This window comes from Brachyhypopomus gauderio, chromosome 16 (genome assembly GCF_052324685.1).
Source record: "Brachyhypopomus gauderio isolate BG-103 chromosome 16, BGAUD_0.2, whole genome shotgun sequence".
In the NCBI taxonomy this organism is placed as follows: Eukaryota; Metazoa; Chordata; class Actinopteri; order Gymnotiformes; family Hypopomidae; genus Brachyhypopomus; species Brachyhypopomus gauderio.
The window spans coordinates 5,713,397-5,739,829 of record NC_135226.1 but is presented as its reverse complement, the minus strand read 5'-3'; the positions used below and the strand labels follow the sequence as shown (position 1 = coordinate 5,739,829).

General features: G+C 44.8%; 2 protein-coding genes across 5 annotated transcripts in view; both read right to left on the bottom strand.

Annotated features, from left to right (window-relative positions):
• agmo (alkylglycerol monooxygenase) overlaps window positions 1–14,576 on the bottom strand; it is a 72,435-nt gene extending 57,859 nt beyond the window's left edge. For 3 of the 4 annotated variants that reach the window (XR_013121606.1, XM_076976382.1, XM_076976383.1), the window contains exons 1-7: window positions 14,259–14,576; window positions 10,109–10,239; window positions 9,792–9,943; window positions 2,485–2,588; window positions 1,922–2,017; window positions 304–370; window positions 104–169 (exon numbers count right to left, since the gene is read on the bottom strand). Coding sequence is in view for 3 of the 4 variants with exons in the window: in XM_076976382.1 (XP_076832497.1) it covers window positions 104–169; window positions 304–370; window positions 1,922–2,017; window positions 2,485–2,588; window positions 9,792–9,943; window positions 10,109–10,239; window positions 14,259–14,378 (736 nt within the window). In the remaining variant the exon portion in view is untranslated. The remainder of the gene's footprint in view (window positions 1–103; window positions 170–303; window positions 371–1,921; window positions 2,018–2,484; window positions 2,589–9,791; window positions 9,944–10,108; window positions 10,240–14,258) is intronic. The other variant, XM_076976385.1, reaches the window with a different exon arrangement.
• A 1,257-nt stretch (window positions 14,577–15,833) lies between these two features.
• meox2a (mesenchyme homeobox 2a) lies at window positions 15,834–24,331 on the bottom strand. The gene is made up of 3 exons (XM_076976386.1): window positions 23,378–24,331; window positions 18,746–18,918; window positions 15,834–16,737 (listed from the first exon to the last, which is right to left on the bottom strand). Exons 1-3 carry the CDS (start codon window positions 23,871–23,873, stop codon window positions 16,519–16,521), a joined length of 888 nt encoding a protein of 295 aa, XP_076832501.1. The 5' UTR covers window positions 23,874–24,331; the 3' UTR covers window positions 15,834–16,518.
• Window positions 24,332–26,433: the final 2,102 nt, after the last annotated feature.

The following is a 26,433-nucleotide window of genomic DNA, read 5'->3' as shown; positions in this document are numbered from 1 at the left end:
TGTTTCTGCATAAACTATAAAAACACTGAGAGCAAGTATTTCCACTACACACACACACACACACACACACACACACACACGTGAACCACACGTATATTCTTACCAAACATCCGGTCCCAAATAATAAGTGTTCCTCCATAATTCTTATCAATGCAGTACAGATTTCGTCCTGCCAATCAAAATGAAAGGAGAATAAATAATAAGCACTTGGAATACTGGCCCTTGATTTTTAAAGTTTTTTTTATTATTTTACAAAAAAAATGCACAAATTTTTTTGAGTTGTTAAACATGGACACTACAAACCATGATGAACTCTGTGATGACTCGGAGTATTCAGAATCCACTCCAGAGGACCAAGATTATTGATAAGCTAATGAAAGACAAAATTTAAAAATCAAACATTTCGTGCCATATCTTAATAGGCTGCATGCCTCTGAAGTGAGATTGTTTAGTACCACGTAAACCAGTAAATGAGAATACAAAAATCCCCTCAGCCTAGGTGGGGGGCTTTCATTGCCAACTTCTCCACGTTGCTAAACACAGATGTAGCAGCAGGCCTGGTGTTAGCCTCACGCGTGTGATTCATTCCTTCTATTGATTGCCTTGTCTTTGTTTTGGCCAACAACACTGAGGCGGAATTGTACAGCCCCCAAAGCCTGGAACACATGCATGCGAATGGATTCTGACATGAAGCATCATTAATATCAAAGTGTTTTCATGTCTGACGAGTTCGGCCGAAGCTAAGAATGTCCAGAGCTCCATTTGGAACGAACAACGTCGATTATACGTAAAGAAAACAAGGCGGATTGGCATATGACTTCTGAATTCAAACTCGCAGTCATATCTGCACACACACAGACACGCCAGTCCATGTGAACTTGATGTACATTTTTATATGTTACATAGCTTTTCGGTTTACGCTCAGGTGTTGAGTAATGATTTGATGTTTAAATGTAACTCTACACAGGCTCACTGGGCAGTGTGCTGTAGGGGGTCTCCCAAACCTATACTCCTTTGTAATGGGTGGCTTGACTACAGATGAACTGAGTGAAGTGGAGTTTGGAATTTCGTTCTGGGCTTAATGCTGGATTAGCCATGGATGATCCTGCCGCTAAATTAAACGACATCAAAAAATGGCTGTGAATTAGGAACTAATTATATCCTTCAGAAGGTTGTGGATGTGAACTCTGTTTTCACTAATACATCTCACACATGACACAAAGATGGAAATGATTCCAAATTCAATTCCCCGAGCTCTAAGCTTTGACACAAATGGCAAGAGCGCAGTTACACTTCCGTCTGGAACACTGCACAAAACACTCTGAGTTCAGGCCTCAGTGGTCCAAGCCTACTGACGGGAAAGTGACACGGGACATTTGGTGAGGGCTACAGCATAAACATGGTTAGACCAAAACAAGTGCAGGAATTAGTGCTCTTTTATTTGTCCTGACAAAAGGACCCTGGCAGAACCCTGACAGAAGAACCCTGGAGGAAACCTGACAGAAGAACCCTGACAGAAGAACCCTGGAAGAACCCTGACAGAAGAACCATGGAGGAACCCTGACAGAAGAACCCTGACAGAAGAACCCTGGAAGAACCCTGACAGAAGAACCATGGAGGAACCCTGACAGAAGAACCTTGGAAGAACCCTGACAGAAGAACCTTGGAAGAACCCTGACAGAAGACCCCTGACAGAAGAACCTTGGAAGAACCCTGGCAGAAGAACCCTGACAGAAGAACCTTGGAAGAACCCTGACAGAAGAACCCCGGAGGAACCCTGACAGAAGAACCCAGGCAGAACAACCCTGGGAACACCATGCGTTCAGAAATGTCGCACTGCAGCACAGCAGACAGGCACAATATACATACTCCACACCGGAAATATCTGGAGGGGGAATGTGAAGTCAGATCGGGTTCTTACCTCAGTGTGAATCCAGAACTGGTACAACAGATTAAACTGAACGTGCACGGCGAAGATGGAGGGTGGGATGACTAAGGCCATCGGAAGGTAGAAGACCTGACAACGCAGAACCATGTCATCATTTGCAGAACTCACACACCTCAATAAAACAGGAAAGGAAAAAAGAAAGAAAAGTATAGACTAATATTTGCTCCATTGGAAGACGTTGGAAGTGGAGCTAGTGTTACTGGGGGAGCAGAACCCCTACTGCTACAGCTCTCACCAAGGTTGTGCTACGCAAACAACCAAAGAAATTAGGTTTCAATATTGTATTTATTAATTTTAAATGTCTAGAAAGCTCTCAAGAGTTCTGGAGATTTCTAGATGAGGTTTGTTGGTTCAGTCATCCTGGGACAGCGACATTTGAAGCCAAAGTACAGTTGGAGACAGACAGACAGTCAGACAGAGTGACACATGAGAGGACTTGTGTTGATTCCGATGCTCATAGAAGGCACTGGTGGAAAGTAGAGGGTCAGTCTGGGTGAGGCCGGTCAGTGCTGCACAGATGGGGGGGGTTAGATTACCCATGATGCACACTGCTGGGTCACAGACTGACGAAGAGCTGTGGTCAAGCTGTAGTACTCAGAGCTGTGATGAACCTGATGAGCTGCCCACAGAATGTTCAGCTCTGAAACACACACACACACACACACACACACACACACACACACACACACACACACACACACACACACACACACACAGTGAATACTGCAGTGAGCTGTTTCTTTCCTAACCTTCTTCAGATGTCAGAATAAACTTCACTGACCCCTGAGGACCACCTGCCATCAGCTGCTAGACATTCAGTGGCTTTCTACAGGACCATACAGGACCATTCAAGACCATGCAGGATCACGCAGGATCACACTATAAACCATGTCTCGTCTGTTCTAGTTTGGAGAGCAGACACTCTTTACTGCTCACACACTAGTATGTTTCTTTATAAATTTATAAACACACTTAAAATCCCCACAGTTCCCCACTTTAGCGACAAAACATAATTAAGACACATGGCTAAAATACAGGAGGCACCATTACCCGAAACATACTCAGGCATGAATAGAAATATTGTCTGGGTTTCATTTTCCACTGATTTGCGACCAAAACTACACAACAAAACAGGGTCATCGATCATCGAAATATCAACCTGCAGACACTGATTATTAAAGATTGATAATATCTGTAGACAGGCGCGGTGGAAAACGCTTTGGCCAGCGACGTCAAGGCCGTAGCTGCACCGTGCCAGATTGTGATCCTCTGATTTGCTGGGTTTGAGGTCTCATTAAACTCCGTTCTGCTTCTCCGGCTTGGACTGACAGAACCAACAGACCCAGGATTCCGTCTTCAGCCTTTCGGTGTACGTGCCTTTCCCGGGTGAGCTTCCCCTGGCCCGCTTTCGGGGGATTCTGCACTATCGATAGCTGCTGTATTATTTACAAGGCGTAGTTTGATATTAAAGTATCACTGCGCAGAGGCGTGTGAAACCAAAAACAGGCTTCAGCTCTTCCTCTCTGTGACCTGTCAGGGCCTGCCGTGACAAATGCCACTCGGACTCGTGGTCCAGTGGGCCGGGTTCCTGGGCAGCGTCCTGCTCCAGCTGAACAAACACAGAGAGCGCCGGAGCTTCCCGGGCCTGCACGGAACCACCCGCCCCAAACCTCCATCAGCCATACCGCTGACAGCGAGCTGGCCAGCAGGGCCAGCCGCCAAGGCCCCACGGGGCGGCTCCGGTCCGGATGGGTCTTGCCAGCAGGTGTGCCGGGTACACAAGGTCGAAGTGGATTTTTGAAACCGTCAATACCTGCTGAATCTTTGGCACCGTGTGAAGTGTTGAGAAACAGGTCCAGCGTCCAGAGCTTTTTTATTGGTTGAACTGATCCAGCCCCTCCCCCAGCCCCACCTCCTCCTCCCCCCAGAAACGTTTTTGCTTCCAACAAACTCTTGTCAGCAGAGCACTCATTCCACCTGGCCGTGGTCAGACTGATGAATGATCTCCACTCATCTACCGCGAAGGTCATTAACAAAGCAGCTGCACAAAAAAGGCGTTATGCTTCGTTTTCCACCCCTGCCTGTATCGTACTACCAAACCCACTGGCACAGGATCCATGCACTGTTTAATAGAGTGTAGGTCTACAGCTTGGCCTCGTGGGTTTGGGGAGAGGGACTGCAGTGTGGTGGTACTGGGGGAGAGGGACTGCAGTGTGGTGGTACTGGGGGAGAGGAGAACTGTTGTGTGGTGGTACTGGGGGAGAGGAGAACTGTTGTGTGGTGGTACTGGGGGAGAGGAGAACTGTTGTGTGGTGGTACTCGGGGAGAGGAGAACTGTTGTGTGGTGGTACTGGGGGAGAGGAGAAATATCATTAAACAAAAAAAACAAGACAAAATTTACAACAGATGGGTTAATGCCAGGTAATGCAAATTCTGGATCCGAGTTTTACCTAGTGCTTTACACCAAGCACTCATGCCATCACAAAACAACACAACATTACACAACACAACACTACACAACACAACACTACACAACACAACACAATACAACACTACACAACACAACACAACACTACACAATACAACACAACACTACACAATACAACACTACACAACACTACACTACACAACACAACACTACACAATACAACACTACACAACACAACACAACACTACACAACACTACACAATACAATGCTGCTTTCAAATCACCTGTGCTGTGAAATTAATCTGTAAATGTGTCATTGAAATTCAAAAACCCAACAGACAAAGTAGCCTAGTCCCTTTAGCACCGATTGCTCATTAAACTGTGTCTGTTCTTGAACATCACCTGTGGATCAAAGGTGAGTCCACTATGATAAAGGCTTCTTGGTATTGTAGCCTATATCAGATCACTGATATCAGATCACTGGCCATTCTAACTAAATCTCGTTTCACAGACAAATATTTTGCACACCACTCATTACGGGTCACCAGTTCATTCAACAGGACCATTCCATCCTCAGTGCATTCCCTCCCAACAACACCACCCCTTACACCACCACCCCCATCCCCCCACCATCACGCAGGACCGGGAACCAAGCGTGAGTAGTGATGCGTGAGTTTACGTCACATCACTCACACCACCAATGAGCTTCCTGGGACAAAACGATGGACCGACTGCTTACAGGAAACGGCAATGGAAACGGTTCCCTGGTCCAGACAAGTACTTCCTGTGTCACCGCAAAAGTTCACGCTATGTTTGCTTACTGGCCCAAGCCTCTAAAATCCAAAATGGTTATGGGTGTGATAAATGTCAGACTGACCACATACGCATATTTAGCCAAAAATCTTACCAAGAGACATCTGTGGGACTGTATGAAGTGGCTGCTAGCGACATCCCTCACTCTGACGTCTTGTCTCCAAAGCCAGAGCAGTTGGACAAAGCCTGCTTATAACTAAAAATACAGCTCAGAAGGACATATGAGCCCTAGTTATCACCTTTCCAGCACAGTAGGCCCAGGTCTTCACCCCATTTTATACTTTCCAAGCCATGAATCAAAAGATGTGATGAGTTACTCAAAGAGTTTCCCAAACAGCAAATCCAACTGGACACATTCAGAATCCTGCCCTCACCTTATTTCACATCTTAACAATCTGTCGTTGTATTCATGATGGGTTAATGATTTTGTTTTATATATATATATTTTCTGTATTTACTTCTGTTGCAATTTCTCATGTAATGTGACCAATCTGACATGTGGGCATGAAACTAGAAAACAGCTTCATAATCTCATAAAGCCGCAATGCTGCTTTTCAGAACGGGTCGGGGATTCTGGAGGGAAGGGAGTCAACAGAAATAGTGATGTTTCTTCTTAAGGCTCCAAAGGAGGCAGAGGATTAGTGATCCGTGTAGCCTCAACAGGAACTATGGTTATCTATCTGTGGGAATACACCCACACACACACACACACACACACACACTCATGCATACACACACACACACGCACACACACACACCCACCCACCCACCCACACACACACACACACACACACCCACCAACACACACACTCACAGACACACACACTCACACACACACGCCCAGCCCCCCCCCCCCACACACACACGAAAGAGCAACAGACTTAGTCTACAGAGACATTAAACCTTCATCAGAGCAAGATATATCCCATTGACTGCACTAGCCAAACCATGACACACGCATATGCACTCCCACACCACTCCCACACACACACACACACACACACACACACACACACACACACACACACACACACACACACACACACACACACTCACACACACACACACACACACACACACACACACACACACACACACACACACACTCACACACACACACACACACACACACACACACACACACACTCACACACACACACACACACACACACACACACACACACACACACTCACACACACACACACACACACACACACACACACACACACACACACTCACACACACACACACACACACACACACACACACACACACACACACACACACACACACACACTCGTGTAGATGAGTGGCTGATTCGTTGGCTATTGTTGATGTTATTCCAGTGTCCCGGGGGCACACCTCTCTGGACCAGAGCACAGGCACCACATCCTGAGTGCTGGGCTTCTTTTGTACGCCCTCCAACCTGAGCAGCCGGGGACTTCCAGTGGCGGGAGAAGATTTATGGAGCCCCCGCGGCCCGGGGTTAACCCCCGCCACCTTCCACCGCCGAGGAGCTCTTCTGAAAACAATAACATCCAGACCCAGGTGCTGTTGGGACGTCCCGCAGTGCCACTGACATGATCTGTTTGTTGTCACGACTGCTGCTGTCTGCAGTTGCTAATGGCTCACTGCCTTCAGCACGCCACTGTCTGCTATCACTGTACCACCGTCTGCTATCACTGTATCACTGTCTGTTATCACTGTACCACTGTCTGTTATCACTGTATCACTGTCTGTTATCACTATACCACCGTCTGCTATCACTGTATCACTGTCTGTTATCACTGTACCACTGTCTGTTATCACTGTATCACTAGTCTGTTATCACTATACCACTGTCTGTTATCACTGTACCACTGTCTGCTATCACTTTATCACTGTACCACTGTCTGCTATCACTGTACCACCGTCTGCTATCACTGTACCACTGTCTGCTATCACTATACCACTGTCTGCTATCACTGTACCGCTGTCTGTTATCACTGTACCACTATCTGTTATCACTGTACCACTGTCTGCTATCACTGTAGCACTTTACCACTGTCTGCTATCACTGTACCACTATCTGTTATCACTGTACCACTGTCTGTTATCACTGTACCACTATCTGTTATCACTGTACCACTGTCTGCTATCACTGTAGCACTTTACCACTGTCTGCTATCACTGTACCACTATCTGTTATCACTGTACAACTGTCTGCTATCACTGTACCACTGTCTGTTATCACTGTACAACTGTCTGCTATCACTGTACCACTATCTGTTATCACTGTACCACTGTCTGCTATCACTGTAGCACTTTACCACTGTCTGCTTTCACTGTACCACTTTACCACTGTCTGCTATCACTGTACCACTGTCTGCTATTACTCCATCACTGTCTGCTATCACTGCATCACTGCCACTTCAAATGAGCAAACAAAATTATGGGTGTTTCTCATGGAGGCCACATAAGAGATAGCCAACGTTTTAAATTGGAAATCATTACCTCAGATTACCTCACCAAGGTTCTGCACAAAACTACCTTTGTTGATCTACAGGTCACAGAACACTCTCTTACCAAACACTGCTTATTTGATGTCCTCGATACAGAACACACAAAGAGGGGAAAAAACCTGAAGCACAAACCCTCTGCCCTCCATCTCCTCCATCTCCTCCACCTCCTTCATCTCCTCCACCCCCTTCATCTCCTACACCTCCTCCATCTCCTCCACTTTATCTACCTCCTCCACCTCCTTCATCTCCTCCACCTCCTCCATCTCCTCCCAACCAAATCTACACACACTATACCTGGTTTAAGTGCCAAGATGCTTCCAAAGTTCTTACACACCCAGAAACTGTAAATGAGAACAAACCCAAAAAAGCGTCTTAGAGCTAAGAATATTTAAAGGTTATAAGGTTAGGGCCTTGAAGGCTGAACTGGAAGTCCTCACAAGCTCTGAAATGCTGAAGAGCAGCCAGCCAGAGCCCGGGAGGACCGCAATGCTAGACAAATCATTTCCTCCAACATCAAAAAAGTACAAATTGGACATAGGAGAACACTGACATAAATCGCCAACATCTTTAATGGGCCTGTTGGACAATGGAAAACATAACATGACAACCACACACACCTCATTACTCTGCTCTGCCTTACTGAAGTCTGGAGAGAGACAGTCTAAAGAATGTCCTGTTGGTCTGTCAAAATGAAGCCCAGCATTACTGAAATGGATGTAACATATGGTACCCATGGACCTTAACCTCATGAGGAAATAGCAATGATCACCATTAACTACAGTGGTAAGAAATGAGCGTGGCCACATGACCTTTGACACTGATTCTATTTCTTCTTAACAGAAAGCCGGTTCGGAGGACCGACTGGTCCCAACTTGATTGGCTGACTGTTGTGAAGGGACCCTAAAACGGTCTTTCCGGTGGAAGACGGTGCGGAACGTCCCTAGCATACACTAAAAGGAAATGTTCATCAAACATCTACGCTTTAAAAATAGCTCAGTGGGTGAGCTGCAAAGTGACGATTTTGAAGACAATGCGTTTCCTGAATCTCTAACACCTAAAGTCCTCAGCAGTTCTGAACATTCCTTAAGTCATTCCTTGGCGCCTGGATCTTCAAAGTGACATGCCCATCGGTGGAAACAGGGTGCCGTTTATTTCAGGTTAAGACAGACAGCATCACAAATATCTGCTGGCACATCGGTATTCAAAAACCATCCATACGCATACATTGGCATTCAAATACTTGTTTAGTTTCCTATATTTAAACTCAATAAATAAAGGAGGCTAATTCAATCAAATCAATCAAACACTAACCGGACTACGCACAATAACCTTAAGGCTCATACAACATATCCAGTGCAATAACATTTTAAATAGTGCAATAAGCATGTGCAATACATCTTTGGCTCTTTATATTCTATTGTTTTTATATCCTATATGTTTTTTAGTATTGTTTATTTTTTATTCTGTGTTTGTATTTATTATTATTAGTAATAGCTTAATCTCTGTTATCACTATCTCTTTTTAATCTTCTATTTTTATCACTGTTCTATTACTGTCATGCTGCTGGAATCTTAATTTCCCTGAGGGAAACCTCCCAAAGGGATCAATAAAGATCGATCTATCTATCTATCTATCTATCTATCTATCTATCTATCTATCTATCTATCTATCTATCTATCTATCTATCTATCTATCTAATTTACAAGTAAAGGTATCCCTGGGAAGTTAAAAATATGTTTATGTTGAGAAATAACTATTTAAATATGAAAATATGGTTGGGCTGCCCACCTTTTGAATACAACACCACTCCAGTCTGGATAGAATCTCTGGAGCTGTGATATCGGGTCAAAGTGCTTCACTATCTTTCTCAAGCATTCACAAGTTCCCATTCAGATATGAATAATGTGCTGATATTATAGCTCAACTTTTGCTCATGAAAACTCTTTCTTATCTGTTACATGACTATGAGGAAAAAAAGGGTAATCTAAAATAGGCAGAGTCCCTTCTACTTGATGTACCAAACCATCTAGAGTAAAGACACATATATGTATATCTGTGGCACAGCCTTTTAAAGGGTAATTCTGGTAAGCGATGACATACCATGGCTGCATCGATGGACCCAGTAGTATCCAAAGTCTACACCAAGAAAAGCCAGCCACCACGTCCAAGCAGAGTCCCACGGCAGCTCCAGTATGTGGAAATTGTTCCAAACGTAGATGTAACTGGACACCTCCAAACTTCTCACGAAGAGACTGAGAGCAGAAAAATGAGCAATTAACCCAAACGCAATGGCCAACTGGTTAGACAGGAAATCAACAAGTTGTAAACGTTTGTCCAGTGTTGCACAGGATGACTGCACGTTTTACGAAGGACAGTATATACAGCACAATATCAAACTGGAATGACGCTTGGCTCACTGGGGCAGACGGGAGAGTATCCCTGCCGAAAGGGACGTGGTTCCGTCGTTGATTTTGTAGAGAAGGTTTCCGGTTTTCATCCAAACCACAAGTATCTCCAACAGCACCAGTCCAATGAAGAATGGAGTAGCCTGTACAACACCAGCATGGTGGCGTCAGCGATGGATCGATAAGTGTAGTGTTTCGCCCTTAAATGAATTTCTTGCATTGTCGCTGTATCACCCAACACATCGACATATAGGAGACGCTGATACACCATACTAAACACACAGGACCAATGGAACTGCGTTGGTAACAAATCATGAATTAGTAATAAATCTCAGACTTTAAGGCCAGCACTCAGACTTCGACCAGGCTGCTGTTCCCAGATCTGTTTGCTCTGTGTTGTGTTTACTGTGACGTGTGATGTATGGTGGTGTCTGGGGTGGCCCAGTAGAGATGTCCATAATCTCTCTCTATACCATAAACCACACCAATACCATAAGCCACACCCAGTACAGTGGACAATAAATGTCAGGTCTCTGTTTGTGCAAGGAAAGGCCACACACACACACACACACACACACACACAAACACACACACACACACACTCATACACACAGTGTGAGTCTGGAGGAGAGGGGCAGGTGGTTAGAACAGCCTGAACCACAGAACATCTGGCTATGCAACCTACCCTCTTCACAACGCCCACAGGAGGGGACTTCATCTGGACCTGGCAACCATCCTAATTAAGCATCTCACTGTTTTCACATTGTATTATATTACATTATTCAAACCTGTATTTTAAAAGGTAAAATGTTTAAAGGTACAGTTTCTCACTACAGCTCTATGTGAGACTCATATGGTATGTGCATGTAGTTCTGGGAGCCTTTTGTGTCTCCTTCTTGAGTTATTTAAGAATATCCCACAGATCACACAAATTTGTTGATGTGATATTTTCCTCAAAACCAAACAAAAACAAACACAGCTCTCACTCAGGCACTCACATTTCGGCCTTGTGAAAATTGTTGAGGGATGCTTAATGTGTTTATTAAGAGTTGGGTCTCAGAACTCGGAGCTCCTTTGGAAAACGACATTTGAGAAGCAGATGTTGGTGTTTTTACCGAACCAGCCCCTTCTTTTTAGGTTAGATTGTGGGGAGATTCATATAACTGTGGTTTTTCACTACAGATACAAACATACTTTTACAACGTCTGAAAGTTAGATGTCATTCCGAATCACATTCAAATGCTGTGATATAAGGGGCCAGATAAAAGTGAAGTAAAAAATACATTCAGGGGATGAAACTTAAGAAACTTCACACTGCACACGTTCCCTAACTCTAACACTACTAGACAGATATGTACACCCCAAGAGGGCGAGACAGGCATCATATAAAGCTGTGTGAATCAGAATAGTTAATCCTTGTTTGGGACAAAATGACTACAGTTAGGAGCATTGCTGTGTGGTTAATTGTCTTTTCTCTATTTATGTGTTTATATTGGCCTATTGAAACATTATCCTTTTACCTCAAATAACGAACATATGGTGATCTGGCTACATCCAAACCAAAAGTACACACACCCACTTTAGCACTGAGGGGTTTAAATGTGAGCGTGTACATTACTTTATACTGTGTACTACAGATTATAACACACCAAAAGAAACAATTCCAGACTAAAATAAATTCTCAAAGTCTCTAAAAACACACAGCAATTAAAATGGTTAGAACAGTATATGATCACAGTATATGATACACATGGAAACTACTACACAAATGAAACAACAGGAGAATCTTCCGCCCGTGTCCTGACAAACTCAAAATGTTTAAATTCAATCTCAGTGTTCTAGTTTGCCAGATGTGGTGTCAAGATGTGTGTGTGTGTGTGTGTGTGTGTGTGTGTGTGTGTGTGTGTGTGTGTGTGTGTGTGTGTGTGTGGGTGTGTGTGTGTGTGTGTGTGTGTGTGTGTGTGTGTGTGTGTGTGTGTGTGGGTGTGTGTGTGTGTGTGTGTGTGTGTGTGTGGGTGTGTGTGTGTGTGTGTGTGTGTGTGTGGTGTGTGTGTGTGTGTGTGTGTGTGTGTGTGTGTGTGTGTGTGTGTGTGTGTGTGTGTGTGTGTGTGTGCGTGCGTGTGTGTGTGGGTGTGGGTGTGTGTGGGTGTGTGGGGGAGGTATTCATCTCATTCTCTCATGTAGGTGACCCAGAAAACTGCTGATGCTATTACAGTGTTTCTTGTTATTGAAGGTTTGTGGTATTTGGAATCAGAGAGGTGGACAGGATGAGACACCTCTAGAAATGTCCTGATACACCTTCTCATTGTTTCACACTGTTGTTGACATGTTATATCATCAAATACAGAGCATTGATGAAAACGTATAAAACAAGTCCAATCCATCTAATCTAATTCATCCGCATTTCCTCTTTAGCTTGACCTCTAGTGTTAGCAAGATATTGGAGAACCATTAACAAATAAAGATCCATTAAGTGTATCACATACTCACAAAAAAGACTTTAAATAGTTATAGGAAGTGTTGACTTTCACACACTGGCATCCTGCCATGTTCATCCAGTACATACCGCGAAGACCAGACACCAACCGAAGAGCTTATATGTCTTCAGCTTTCTCCTCTCTGAAGAGGAGTTCCCACTGGAATCCATTCATTTTGGGTCATTTTAGACATTTAAAGTTTAAGAAGTACAATTGCAGAGGCTCAGATAGCAGCCTGAAATGGTTTGAGAAAATGGACCCTGGTTCAAAGACTAGATTGACAGACAATTGACTAAACTAAAAAATAAAGTACTTTAACTGCACCTTGACAGGCTGCCTGCATGTCCACACCCTTACACATACGCACATCTGAGCATTGCAGCAGTGACCACTGAGACCCAGGGCTGTGGCAGCAATGTCCTCCACCCTGACCTGTGAATGCAGATTTGGTAGCCCAGAACCAGAGGTGTAGCAATGGCAGGCCTGAAACACAGGTGTAGGTATCATAGCCCTGAATTGCAGGTGTAGGTATCATAACCCTGAATTGCAGGTGTAGGTATCATAACCCTGAACTGCAGGTGTAGCAATGAAAGGCTGGAACCACAGTTACACATCTCCACAACCAGGAGATGGTCTGAAAAAGAGAAAATATCCAGTGAGTGGCCGCAAATGCCTTGTTGATGCCAGAGGTAAGACGATAATAGCCTGACTGGTTCGAGCTGATAGAACGGCAACAGTAGCTCAAATAACCAGTCGTTACCACCGAGGCATGCAGAAGAGCATCTCTGAACACACGACACGTTGAACCTTGAGGTGGATGGGCTACAGCACCAGTAGACCACACCGGGTGCCACTCCTGTCAGCTGAGAACAGGAAACTGAGGCTATAATTTGCACAGGCTCACCAAAATTGGACAATAGAAGATTGGAAAAACATTGCCTGGTCCGATGAGACTTGATTTCTGCTGCAACATTAAATTGGTAGTGTCAGAATGTGTTGTCAACAACATGAAAGCATCTTCTGATGGCTACTTCCAGCAGGATAACGCCCGTGTCATAAAGCGCGAATCATCTCAGACTAGTTTCTTGAACATGACAATGAGTTTACTGTATTCGAATGGCCTCCAGAGTCACCAGATCTCAATCCAATAGGGCACCTTTGAGATGTGGTGGAACGAGAGATTCACATCATGGATGTGCAGCTGTCAAATCTGCAGCAACTGTGTGATGCTATCATGTCAATATGGACCAGACTCTCTGAGGAATGTTGTTGTACCTTGTGTTTATGCCACGAAAGATTAAAGTTCTGAAGGCAAAAGGGGGTCCAACCCGGTACATTGTTAGGTGTACCTAATAAAGTGGCCGGTGTGTGTGTGTGTGTGTGTGTGTGTGTGTGTGTGTGTGTGTGTGTGCGCGCGCGTGTGCGTGTGATCTTTTGGTTTTTTCGAGATTTTTTGTCAGTTTTGCCCCTGTGCGCCACCGTAGTTATACCTTAACTGACGCCCTGGATTCGTCACATTAGTGCAAAGATGACGGAACATGAACTCTGAGCGGTTCCGTGGGGATCGGACTGAGAGTTGAGAAACGGCCTCTCGTGATTGTTGATTTATGCACTCAGCTGATCACAGTTCCTGCTTTAAGCACACGGATGTATTGCAACTTAGGGAGAACATGTCTCTAACTTACCTGCTCCACATATAGAGGCACGTCGTGTACATCTGAAAATGACGTTTCGTTCGGTGACATGAGATAAAACATCATACGAGCACCTTGAGAAAAAGTAACGCCGGTTTCCACCTGGGCCATACTGGACCGCGCAGCGTGTCAGCTTACAGTTGTTGCCAAAGGACGAGCTGTCACGAACTGGCCGTCGAGAAGCTGCGGGCGGTTCTCCGTAATATCGTGCGGACTTTTGGACTGGACTGTAAATGTTTAAATGCGCCCGTGGTTCTGCGGGACGGGTCTGGTGACGCAAGTGCAAATAGCTTCACCTCAGACATCCGGACACGCAGTGTGATGACTTCAAATTCATGTTGCATGTTCAAATATCTACAAAGAGCAACATTTTAGATACTTGAAAGAATGAACGTGTTGTTTTTGTTCTAGAATGAAGTAAAAGAAAAAAAAAAGCAGTCAAGTCTATTCTGTATTTTCTTCTTTTTTGCCAACCAAATGAACATAAAATGCAGTGAATGAACTGTTATGGATTAAGCATTTTATTGTTTTGGTGGAATGTAATTCAGATTCTAGTGTTGTAAAAAAACATGCTCGAGTAGGCTCTTAACACTTATCTAGGAGTAATAATTATTGCTATTTATTATTATTATTATCATAATCATTTCTGCGTTTGTTTCAAATTGCATATATCTGTTGAGATTATAGTTTACTGGCTTTTATTGTTATCCTGTCATCTGGGTGAATGTACTATGACCTTTGGCCTATTTTATGAACGACATTTCATAACAATGTCTGATTAAATTGTTTACCTGGCTAACTGGATACAGTGTTAAATGCGTTAAATTAAATTCAGTTCATTAATGTTTGAAGGAGAAGAATCATGGTTGACTGCACTGTGCTGGTGATGATAAACTCAACCATGTTGTTACTGGAATCTGTGTCCATATTCAAGCACTAGGGTCTGTAATTACGCCCTTTCTCTGAAACATGATAAGGATACATACATATACATGACATGTTTGTGTGAGTTCCCTAATCAGAGCTGCACCTTGGTCCATGTGGGAGCCATGCTCATGAGGGCACTGTAAGATTACCTTAAATAACCTCTAATATTACATACAATATTACCTTCCTGTGAAATGAACGCTGGCTCAAAGTGAAACAAACCATCACATTGAGCCCGAAGTCATGTCATGAGGCACTCTAGAATAAGTCATACCTCACTGAGGTCCAGCAACACCTGGGTCCACTCGGAGCTCAGACTGATTCACTTTCGCTATTCGCTGTTAACGTTGAGGCGGGAGTTTAGCGTCACTTCCTGTTGGAGTGACACATGTCCGCCACCTTCTCGGCCATGGCACACGTTACCCAGAGGAGGGACGGACAGAAAGTGTTGGAAGTGCTGAAACCGCTTTTCAGAGTGGACTTCTCATTCCTCTACTGCCGTACATCCAGAGTGGAAGACAAATAAAAACAAGCCAGCAACGTAAAACGTCTTTATTTATGAAGAGATTAGAATTGTCTGTATAAGAAACCGATGTCACATGGTTGGTATGAAAAAGGCAATACTGATATTTACACTGATTTTTATTTTTGTTTTGTTTTTTTTTTTTTTTGCTTTTAACTCAAGTTTGTCCGAACACTTGTTTACATTGAGATTTTCAGAAGAACTCAGCAGAGATCAATGAAAGCACATGTTTACAGTGCAAACTAATCAAAGCTTTGACCCGTCCTGTTTTAATGTAAAAGCAACTTTAATGGAATGTTCAACACTAGCCTAAATTAGATGTCGCAGTGAGTCTCCAAGATCCTTCTGCCATTTTTAACTCGATGAGAGCATGATGTATGGAAACATTTTGAATTCCTGCCCTCTCAATATCCCTTGTGAAAACTGCTTAACCATTAATTTATGTCCAACCACTAATCGCGCGTTTAGATAAGTCACTTTGACGTTAATTGGGACATTTTCTACCGTCAGAGAGCGTACACGTGTTCTGCATCCTCATTCGTCAGTTTTTTCTACACATGCCCATGTGGGCGGAGCATCGTCAGCTACCAACAGCTCTTATATTGACATTCCTGAGCAAAAGCCATGAGGCATAGTCTTCCTTTGACAGGGCGTGGTTTGTGCAGCCCAGAGGTTCAAAGGTCATGACCTACTGACCTGTCATCAGGCTCCACTGCATGAAGAGCTGCCTTGATCGCCATGGCGCTAGGACACAACATAACCCCCAAGTTGGCATCTTAGGGTGACTGAAATGTCTCTTTCTCATAACTGAGCATGCTCAGAGCTTTGGTCGCTGTCATGGCTGTCCTCGTTAACCAAGGAGTCGGCTGCGTGGTGGAGTCCTGCAATGCCCGAGAACTCGGACGGTAGCAAGGTGCCCTTCTTCACGTGCACCAGTTCTTTCTCCCTCGCCACTGCCCCCTGCTGGCCACCCTTCACTCTCTTCCACTTCATCCGTCTGTTCTGAAACCACACTTTCACCTGGAGGGGGAGAGAGGGTTGGAAAGGTGCTGTTATCTGCCCTGAGACGGGAGGTCACACAGCGTGCTGTACCAGTCTGCATGCCCACTGCTTCACTCTTGGCTCGGTGGTGTCCGAGCACATGATGTCTGTGAGTCATCGGTCCCATGTAAGCTAATCTGCTGCAGTGAGCGGACAGGTGCTTAGACAACATGATCAGCTGAGTATGTGCTGTAAATTTCTGCGTTATGATATACAGATTTTGGAAACTGTAGTGGGTTAAAGGGGTCTGGCAGCCCCAGGGTAACGTATGGTCTGTGAAGGCTGTTTCTATATTCACGATTATAAGTTGGCAAGACATCTGTTCTGAAGCATCAGGTTGTTCCCTCATTTCCTTACAGGACAAGTTTGGGCCACTATTTATGCTTCCTAGAATGATGATGTGACCGCAACTGAAACGGTCTGCTCGGAACAAGTGAGATGACCGCGGCCCGAAGCGTCTACGCTCCTCCGTCTCTGATCACGCTCCGTCCCTGATCACACACTGTCTCTGATCACCCTCTGTCTCTGATCACACTCCGTCCCTAATCACACTCTGTCTCTGATCACCCTCTGTCTCTGATCATCCTCCACGTCCACATTTATTTTTGGTGGGTCGCGATGTGGCTGAGGTCTCGGACAACGTCTGACGGCCACTGATCACAGTGAATTCTTCAGACACTCTCCGACGTCACGAGTCACGTAAGAGTTCGGAGAGCTCCCACCACGTTCTTGACCACAGTAAGCCAGTTCATTTTCAGTTCTCATTAGCTACAGACAATACATCTGCCTGTTGTAATTAATCCCCACAGGGCCTAAGGGCACTCGCTGTAAGATCATATTGAAGTTAATTGTATTTAAAAGTATTCTGTATGTTTGAATGTCACTTGATTTGCCACCTGGGGCCCTTGCTGTCAGCACGTCAAGATGACAAACCTAAAAATAAATTGACAACCTCTGCAGTTCTGGCCACGGCTTGAAGAGTCTCGCTACTCCTGATGAGGGAGAACACTTATGTCCCCCTGGTAGGTCATCAGACAGCTTATTCTTCAGAGCAGCGTTGAAGCCTGGCTATTGTACGCTGGTCTACAGACATTATTATGACTGGGACGTGGTGTTACTGTTGTAACTCTTACAGTAGGATTATGACATGTTGATGATTCGGTGTTGGGGGCCTCGGCGAAGTGAGGACTCTGGTGGTTTCGTGGCGTGCTTCAGTGTGAGCTCGTTCACACAAGGATCACGTAGCAAGTTGGGGGGGTCATTTAGTCCCATGTGTGGCGAGGTTAATGTTATGCTTAGGGCATGGGACCCCACTAAATCGTCCCCAGAAACAGAGGTTTCACTCAGCCTTCCTGTGAGTGGGGCTGTAAGGCCTCATAACACTCAGAATCCTGGAAGTATGAAATTTGTGATACCTTACTGAGAAGGCAAAAAAAAATGAGCGATTTGACATAAATATATTTATGCAGATGATAGCATGTGGGCTGAGTTCTTAAACATATCTACATGTGGAAGAGAGACACCTAATTGGTTAAAAAACAGAAATGTACTTTTAAAAAAGCCCACATTGGAACCAGCTGATGAATCAGTAAACTAACGGGACTTTAAAAGATGCATTACAATGCCGCCATGGACATCAAAAACTTAGATCACCAAGCGTTTCTCTCTGACCAAGTAAAATGTGTTAAAGTTATCAGCATTATTTCACATGTGGCTCTTAAACGGGCTTCCTACGCAGAGAGGCTGAGAAGAAACGTCTGACTGGGCACTTTGCCGTCGGCTTCTCTCCATTTCCCCACTACAGTCGGACTGAAGGAGCTCACAGAAACATCTGGAACACGATAGTCCCTCCCATACTCACGTCAACACAGAGACGCACACAAACTGAACAATGACATTTCTTAATAAATAAGTCACAGTAGCTTTGGGCCCAGAGATGAATGGCGGGGTTTGAAGGTGGGCGTGAGGTAACCTGATGTGAGCGTACCTGCCTCTCTGTCAGATCCAGGTTCACGGCTATTTCGTAACGCCTCAGTCTGGTCAGGTAGTTGTGGTGGGAGAACTCTGCCTCCAGCTCGCGGATCTGTTCCTTGGTGAACGCCGTCCGCTCCTTCCGTGGCTTGCTGTTCACGTCCGATTTGTACGGCCCGTCCTGGGACTCTGAGGGGCGGGTGAAAATTGTTCAACTATTCAAACATAACAAAGCTCTCAATTCTTCTAAAAGGTTCATATTGATACATTTGTTTATTTGTTAAACATGCATCACTTTCAAGAGAATAATATTAAATGTCTGTAATGTAAAAAATTTAATAAAAAGTATATTTTTTTTGATAGAAGAATATATCCAAAGTGCTGCAGATTCGTTTGTCATGGCTTTCTTGTGGGTGTCTGAGCCTCCGTCTTTGGCATGGAGATGTTCCAGCTCTAACCCTGATGTACCAGCTCTAACCCTGATGTACCAGCACTAACACTGATGTACCAGCACTAACCCTGATCTTCACAAAGGGCCGACTCCCAGCTATTTATTCTCCAGGGTGGACTTCAGTTGACTCAGTCTTAATGGAATCTGTTATCCTCATAGTTTTAATATGGAACAATCCAGCTATGTGTAAAACTTAGTTTCTTTACTTCAGTGTTCTTTACACATGGTTTCTTTACTTTAGAGTTTTACCAAGCTGAAAACCCGTATCTTTTTTTGTTGTTAATTTAAGTTTAGTTTGTTTTACTAATGTCAGATGTGTTATTGTTTCTGTCTCTCATTCTCTCTGATTATTTTTTCACTGTTTTAATTCTCTTGCCATGACATAACACGGACACATATGCATATATGAAACTACCACATGGAGCTACCTGCAGGGAAGATACTACCACTGAAAGCTAACCCTAACCCCTAACCCTACAGTAACCAACTGGACTAACCCTAACCCCTAACCCTTACACAGACTCATGTCACAGGAGCTACTCCACTATTTCAGGAAAGGAGCTCGTATCAGTAGGACGCGATTAAGTTTGCACTGATGCACAGGTTACTGGCCTATGTGCCTAATACAACCTTTGACACATCCAGCATTTAGTGCAGTGGTGACTGTCGTCACAGAAATTGCAGGAACCACTTAGACTCTGCACAGTCCGGGCCAGTCCACTCAGCCCTGGTGGGGCAGGAGGGGCAGGAGGGGCAGGAGGGGCAGGTCCCCTCTCTGGCTGCTGGTCACCTGGTGGGGTTTGGGCCTGGCTGAGACAGGCAGTGACGGGTGAGTGTATGGGAGCTGCACACAGGCGTGGTGGACAGACTGTTCTGAGAACAGCGCTCCCGTGAGATCTAGCACCTCACGACTTTACGACACAGCGCCATCGCTGTGGCTGTTAGGACTGTGACGAAACTTTCATCTCACATCAAACACAGTGCTGCACAAAGGGAAAAAACCAAAACGCACACACACACACACACACACACACACACACACACACACACACACACACACACACACACACACACACACACACATGCATGCACACAAAACCACTGGAGCACATTCTGATCTTCTGTGCACGATTTTATTTTATTCAAAATTATTCAACATTATTCAGTTCTACATTATTCAATGCTACATTATTCGAGACGTATTGCATCACTATTGCATTACTGAAAGGATTTCAGACTAGATTTGTGTTTCCACTTTTTTAACCTGTATTTTCGTCCTCGACAGAGCAGGTTAGGGTTACTAAACATACTAAAGACCTTTAAGAGGAGAATTACACGGGTGCATTGACACTGACACACAGTCACATATCCAGACATCCCCCTGTGAGCTAATAACACATTAACACAGAGTCAGCTCCCGTGTTAAAGCTCCGTGAATGTGTTTATTAAGCTCTTCTCCACTGTGTGTTCTGATGACTTTTCAGTACAACTACTTGGCAAATGATTTATTATTTTATTATATTATAAAATAAAAGATTTGAATTGTTTGGCTCCGGCACAATCATATGTAACTTTTAAAAGTTACAATAAACATTTTGACAGATGGATCGTCCATATCTCATATGAAATATATAATATATATGGAAAACTGAAAATTAATTAAAGACATTGAATTGAAGTCTACCAAACTGATCCTTAAACTGATTAAACAGCAGTCATCGGACTGAATGAGACGTCCATGACATGGCGAGACTTGCTGCTTGTGCGTCTGTGTAATTCTATACAAATCAACTCTATATAATGAGGAACATCGTCACCTCACTGGAACTAGTCAACGCTGTTTAAATAGCTGACTACATCAGCAATGCTTCATCAGCACCATATTTAGGTGTGTGTGTGTGTGTGTGTGTGTGTGTGTGTGTGTGTGTGTGTGTGTGTGTGTGTGTGTGTGTGTGTGTGTGTGTGTGTGTGTGTGTGTGTGAGTGTGTGTGTGAGTGTGTGTGAGAGAGAGAGAGAGAGAGAGCTGCAGGCCCATTTCATAAAATCAGAATAGTCCAGTAGAGTTACTAAGTCTAGTAGAGTTACTAAGTCTAGTAGAGTTACTAAATGAAGCAGAATTTTTACGCTGCATTTAACACATTATTGCATGTTTTGGATTTTGTGTATATTGTGATGAATGCTGTCAAAAAACTTTGGACTTAAGGGGAAAAAAACAAAATTAATAATATTTCCAGATTTCAGTTAATTTGTTCATTTATTTATTAGCTGATGGATTCATTCTTGGAGAGAGGAGATTTGGGTAATGTGCCATCAGACAGATGGGTGATTCTTCGCTGATGGTGGTTCCATGTTGTGTAGGACTCCAGACAGCAGCATAAGGACTTACTTAACATCTGATTGCACCTGATTTTAATTTGGCTGAATTCCCATCAGAGATCCAGCCCTGCTGAATTACCCTGCTGAATTACCCTGCTGAATTACCCTGCTGGCTGTGGTTGTGCTGGTGTGGACCGGAGCCGTCGCAACGGCACCCCTCCTTCAGAACACACCCCACCCCGTTTTCTGGGCTGCAGTGGAGGGTTGTAGATTGTGAAAGTGAAGTCGCAATCTTTGTTCCTCACATTTAATGTGGGTTTTACGTGCCAGGCAGGCTGACCGAGGTCCAGGGGGCCACATTCCACAAACACGGTACACGGAAATGCAGAGTGCACATGCCGTGAAAAGAAAACACAAGGTTGCTTTTCTCCCCATGTTCTGTATTTATGCCTTAACCATTTCCAACATATTTATGATTTTTTATTCTCTAGGGATAGAGAGAACATTTTCTCAAAGAATTCTCAAAAATACATAACCCCCTATTACCCTTTGAAAACAACCAACTTCATAATACTTATTCATAATACTAATCTTACTACTACTACTACATAATACTAATCTTCATAATACTAATCTTACTAAATATACTAATCCCACAAGCAGAGAGTCCTGTTTGAGCAGTATGTTGTGCTCTAGTCTTAACATCATCAGGTTAAATGTACATATCAAAATAAATGTGCTGAGTGTCTTTAGAATAGATGAAGCATCGGGGCAGATACATCATACACCCGTAGAAAACGTCCACTGGAGACGCCTGAAAACAATCCAGTAAAGCCAGACGCTGTCTACATACGTCCCACAGAGGGACTGATATGCACCACCGATGCACTGAAAAAAGTCATTTTTAACCTTGGTACTTTAGTCAGACGCAAACGACTCAGATCAGGTTTTTTTGGGTTTGTTTGTTTTTTCAGAACCTGCTGTTACTTTTAGATGGAGGTACCTTCTGTTTTCGTCAACAATGCTGAAACTTATTAGAAAATGAAAAACAAATGTAAAAAAAAATCTCTTTTTAGTTTAAAATTGCTTCCAAGAAGCGTGTATGAAGAACGACCCTGGTGGAGTCCTGGTGCAGTAGAGGTGTCCGCTGGCCTCTCAGAGACCGAGTGTTCTTCAGCAGGCCAAGGGCTCTAACTCCTCAAACACTAACATCACCAAACTAAATCAGTCTGTAACTCATTAATTCAGCATTTCATTAAAACATGTCAATAAGAAAACGCCTTGAATCCTCCGTCCGTCAGAAGTCAGATGAGTGCCAGGCACCTCTTTTACAATCCTTGTAATTAATTTTTTACAGTAAAGCAAATTTTCTGCTCCCTAAAAAGTGTGGAGACAAGCCAGATGGTTTGTGATGTGTAACAGGCGAGAGCCGGCGGGCCGATGTGTGCTCCTGGCTCTACGCAGAATACCCGCTTCTGTGTCAGCCAACACCTACAAAACTCTCCTGCACAAAACTACAGCTCCACTTTTTTTTTTTTTTTAAACCAATTTTCCAAACTCAGACTTCAACTGAGGCTGGAAAACCCTGCAGATTGTGAAAAGCCTTTAGCCCTGAATGTAAGTTTATAAAGTATATAAGAGAAATCTATAACTAGATACTAGACACATCATAGATAAATAATCTAAATAATCATAAATAATCTAAAACCTATCCACCATTTAGACAAGTCTTAAGCACTTCACACAAAAAATTTAATATTTTTAAATTATATTGAACAGTATCCTTCAAAAATTACGGTGAGCATAAATAGACCCATTTTTTTCCTGCAGAGTTAAATCTCTTCGAGGATGTGTCACAGGAGGACACCACCCGTGTCTTACCTGAGCTGTCATTCCTGCGTTTACAGATCCGTTTCTCCGCCTCTGCTGGGGACAGAGTTTGATGGCCAAAGTCCCCACCGGGTAAGCAGGTAGCTCCGGAGGGCAACCCTCCGCCCAGGCTGGGCGTGCTAGCACACACACTGGGGCCTCCGGGGCCCATGTCTGGGTGGCCCACGTCGGTGCCCACCATGCCCAAGCCCAGGCGGCCGTTGGCAGATGAAGCGACGGGCATGTGAGGTACATGCCATGTGGTGTGGGTTTGGGGTGGAGGATGGTGCTGCTGTGAGATTGGGGGGCCGCGCTGGTGACTGTGTCCCCCGAAGAGGCCGCCCTCGCCTGGGTAGCTGCTCACCACGCAGGGGGGGCTGGTGGAGCTTGAGCAGAGGTCCGGGTAGGCCGAGAGGTGGTCGGAGCGGCCGTGCAGGCCGAAGGCTCGGTGGAGCGTCTGCGGAGCAGAGTGGGGGCCTCTCAGGCAGCCGAACACGGTGTGATCCATCGCGCTGAAGAACGGTCCCGCTCCAACCTCCTGGTCCACAGTCACGGCAGTACAAAAAGAAACTCAGAAGATCAAACTTCCTGCAGCTGAAACAAATCCCACACGAGCCTTTCACACTTCATGAAAGATGTCCGGGAAAGGGGGAAAAAATGCAGATGGAGACAAAGCATGTGCATGTGTGTGTGTGTGTGTGTGTGTGTGTGTGTGTGTGTGTGTGTGTGTGTGTGTGTGTGTGTGTGTGTGGTAATCCAGAGCGAGAGTTGCTAGGCTGTGTTGGGTAAACACCAGCGGAACCCGGCTCCGATGCAGCCGCGGGGAACCGAGAATCTGAGATGTGGGTCCGGAGGAGAGTGCTGAGCGTTTGTGAGGGGAAGGTGGTTCCTCCCCTCACTCAGGGTCGGAGCTCCGGGCTGTGGGCTGGAGCTCGGAGCCGCGTGCAGGGAGAGGAGCCTGTGGAGGGGGCGTGTGGAGGGGGGGTGTTATAAATAGAGTTGTAATGTGAGAGGAAGGCTGGGTCATAGAACCCATGCAGACGATCGTCCAGCATAACGCTGCAGTGCGATGGGCCCGAGTCCTAGAGAGACGGACTGGACAAGTTTGGCCTTCACTGGGGACTTTGGCAGCGTGACCCTTAACCTCTCTACTGTTGTTGTTCTTTCATTGTCATTTGCTATTGTTTCATGCCCAGAGTAAATGGGCGATTAGCCGTGTAAGACATGAGTGCTGGGGCCCAGGCGGAGAGGCCGCAAGCGATCTGGGTCCTTCGTCCCCCCCCGTCCCCCACGTCCCCCCATCCCCCCATCCCCACAGTCCCCACCGTACTGGTTGTAGATCTTTACTATCATGATCTAACGCAACAATAAACGTCAACTCTGCTCCTGTGATAATTATTCAAGCAGTTTCCATAAACAAAGATACACAGCAAATATATATATATAATCTGGTTAACCAATAAATAGACTAGAATCCGCTCCTCATGAATATCCATTTTTGTACTTTTGTGATTCTCAGTAATTAAAGTATCACACTGCCTAATACCGCATGAGGATTGTTTGTAAGAGACCCTGATCTGAACTGCAGCGCCAATTAGTGTGAAGTCACTGCCAGGTTCAAGTGTCTGCTTTTGATTTGCTTCAGTTCTGTGTTAGAACTTTAATACAAACGCAGCTCATGGGCCCCCAGCTTTATGACTGCATTTTTTTTTTTATGGAACTTAACGGGACCGTTTTTTCAGGAAGCGAACCTGATGCACTTCTTGTAGATACGCCAGAAGCTACTTTGCAAAGTTGCTGAGCGTATTAACACAAACGAAAGATGAATTAACGTCCATTATACTGACGATGCAGAATTTGTCGTCCGTGCAAACGTGATGAGCTTTTTGTTGATGTTCGTTCTGTACTAGCTGCGCCAACACACTGCTTGCTCTATTATTATTGTCTTGTCTTTCCTCGTTCCTCGGAAAGGAGAAAAGCAGAGCCGAGCGAGCTCGTTTGAGAGCTGCCAGGTCGGGCTTTATGGACACGCAGGTCCGCTTCTCCAAAGCCCCCCTGCTCAGCAGCGCCGACCACACCCAGGTATGCGCACGAAAGAGTGCGGCTAAGAGGGCCAAGGGTCCTTTCTGCCTGTGAGAAGGAGAAAATAAGGAGGCTGCTTTAAGGGAAATGGCTTTAGCAGACAGCCGAGCCGGAGGCCCGGACTACAGGGAGAGAGAGAGGGTGAAGAGCAGACTGCCGTTCGCATCAAAACCTGCGGAGCGGCGGTGGGTGTGCATCAAGGGTAAGTACTCACACACTTCTGTTTGTTTGCTTTCGTCGTTAGCCCAATCAGCCGGAGAGGAGGCCGCGCAGCCCGCAGCAGGTCACAGCTTGGTGTGCGGAGGTCACGTGACGTGGGGGCTGTGTGCGGTGGTGCAGACCCGGGACCTTAATGATCCCAGCATGCGATAGGCTGGGTTAACGTGCCTTGTTGTCTGGTGTCTTCTGGGTGACGGGCTGGAGGAAGACGTGACAGAAAGGAACACTTGTGGACATTAATCATCCATATGGGACACCTGCAGTCTGACGCAGTGTAGAGTAAGGCAGAAGGATTGACCATAATGATTGGTAATTTCTCTTCACTTCAGGCTTCAGAGGAGTGTGTCGGGTTAGGGTTAGGTATTAGGGTTAGGTGTTAGGGATAACATAAGCTTTGAGGACTATTCAGTAATCAGGTCTGACTTAATTTTTTTACAAATATAGATATTTACACCAGACTTATCAGTATGCTATTAAACTTTATCACATAAAATGTTATGTATATTAAAAAATATAAATATAACATTTAAAAATATATAAATATCTTGCAGTTTTTGTGCACACAGCTGGTGAAGGAGCTTCATCCCAAACGTCCTGTTTCTATGGGAACTTTGTGCACTTCACTACAATTGTTATCTCTACATATCTCACCCACGTACACTGCAGTTCCTCATGTGTCCCATCAGGCCATTTAATCCTGCAAGGTTTATCTGTGTTCTGCAGATATCAGGTTGTCACGGCATCCTGGTGTGTGCACACATGTATTG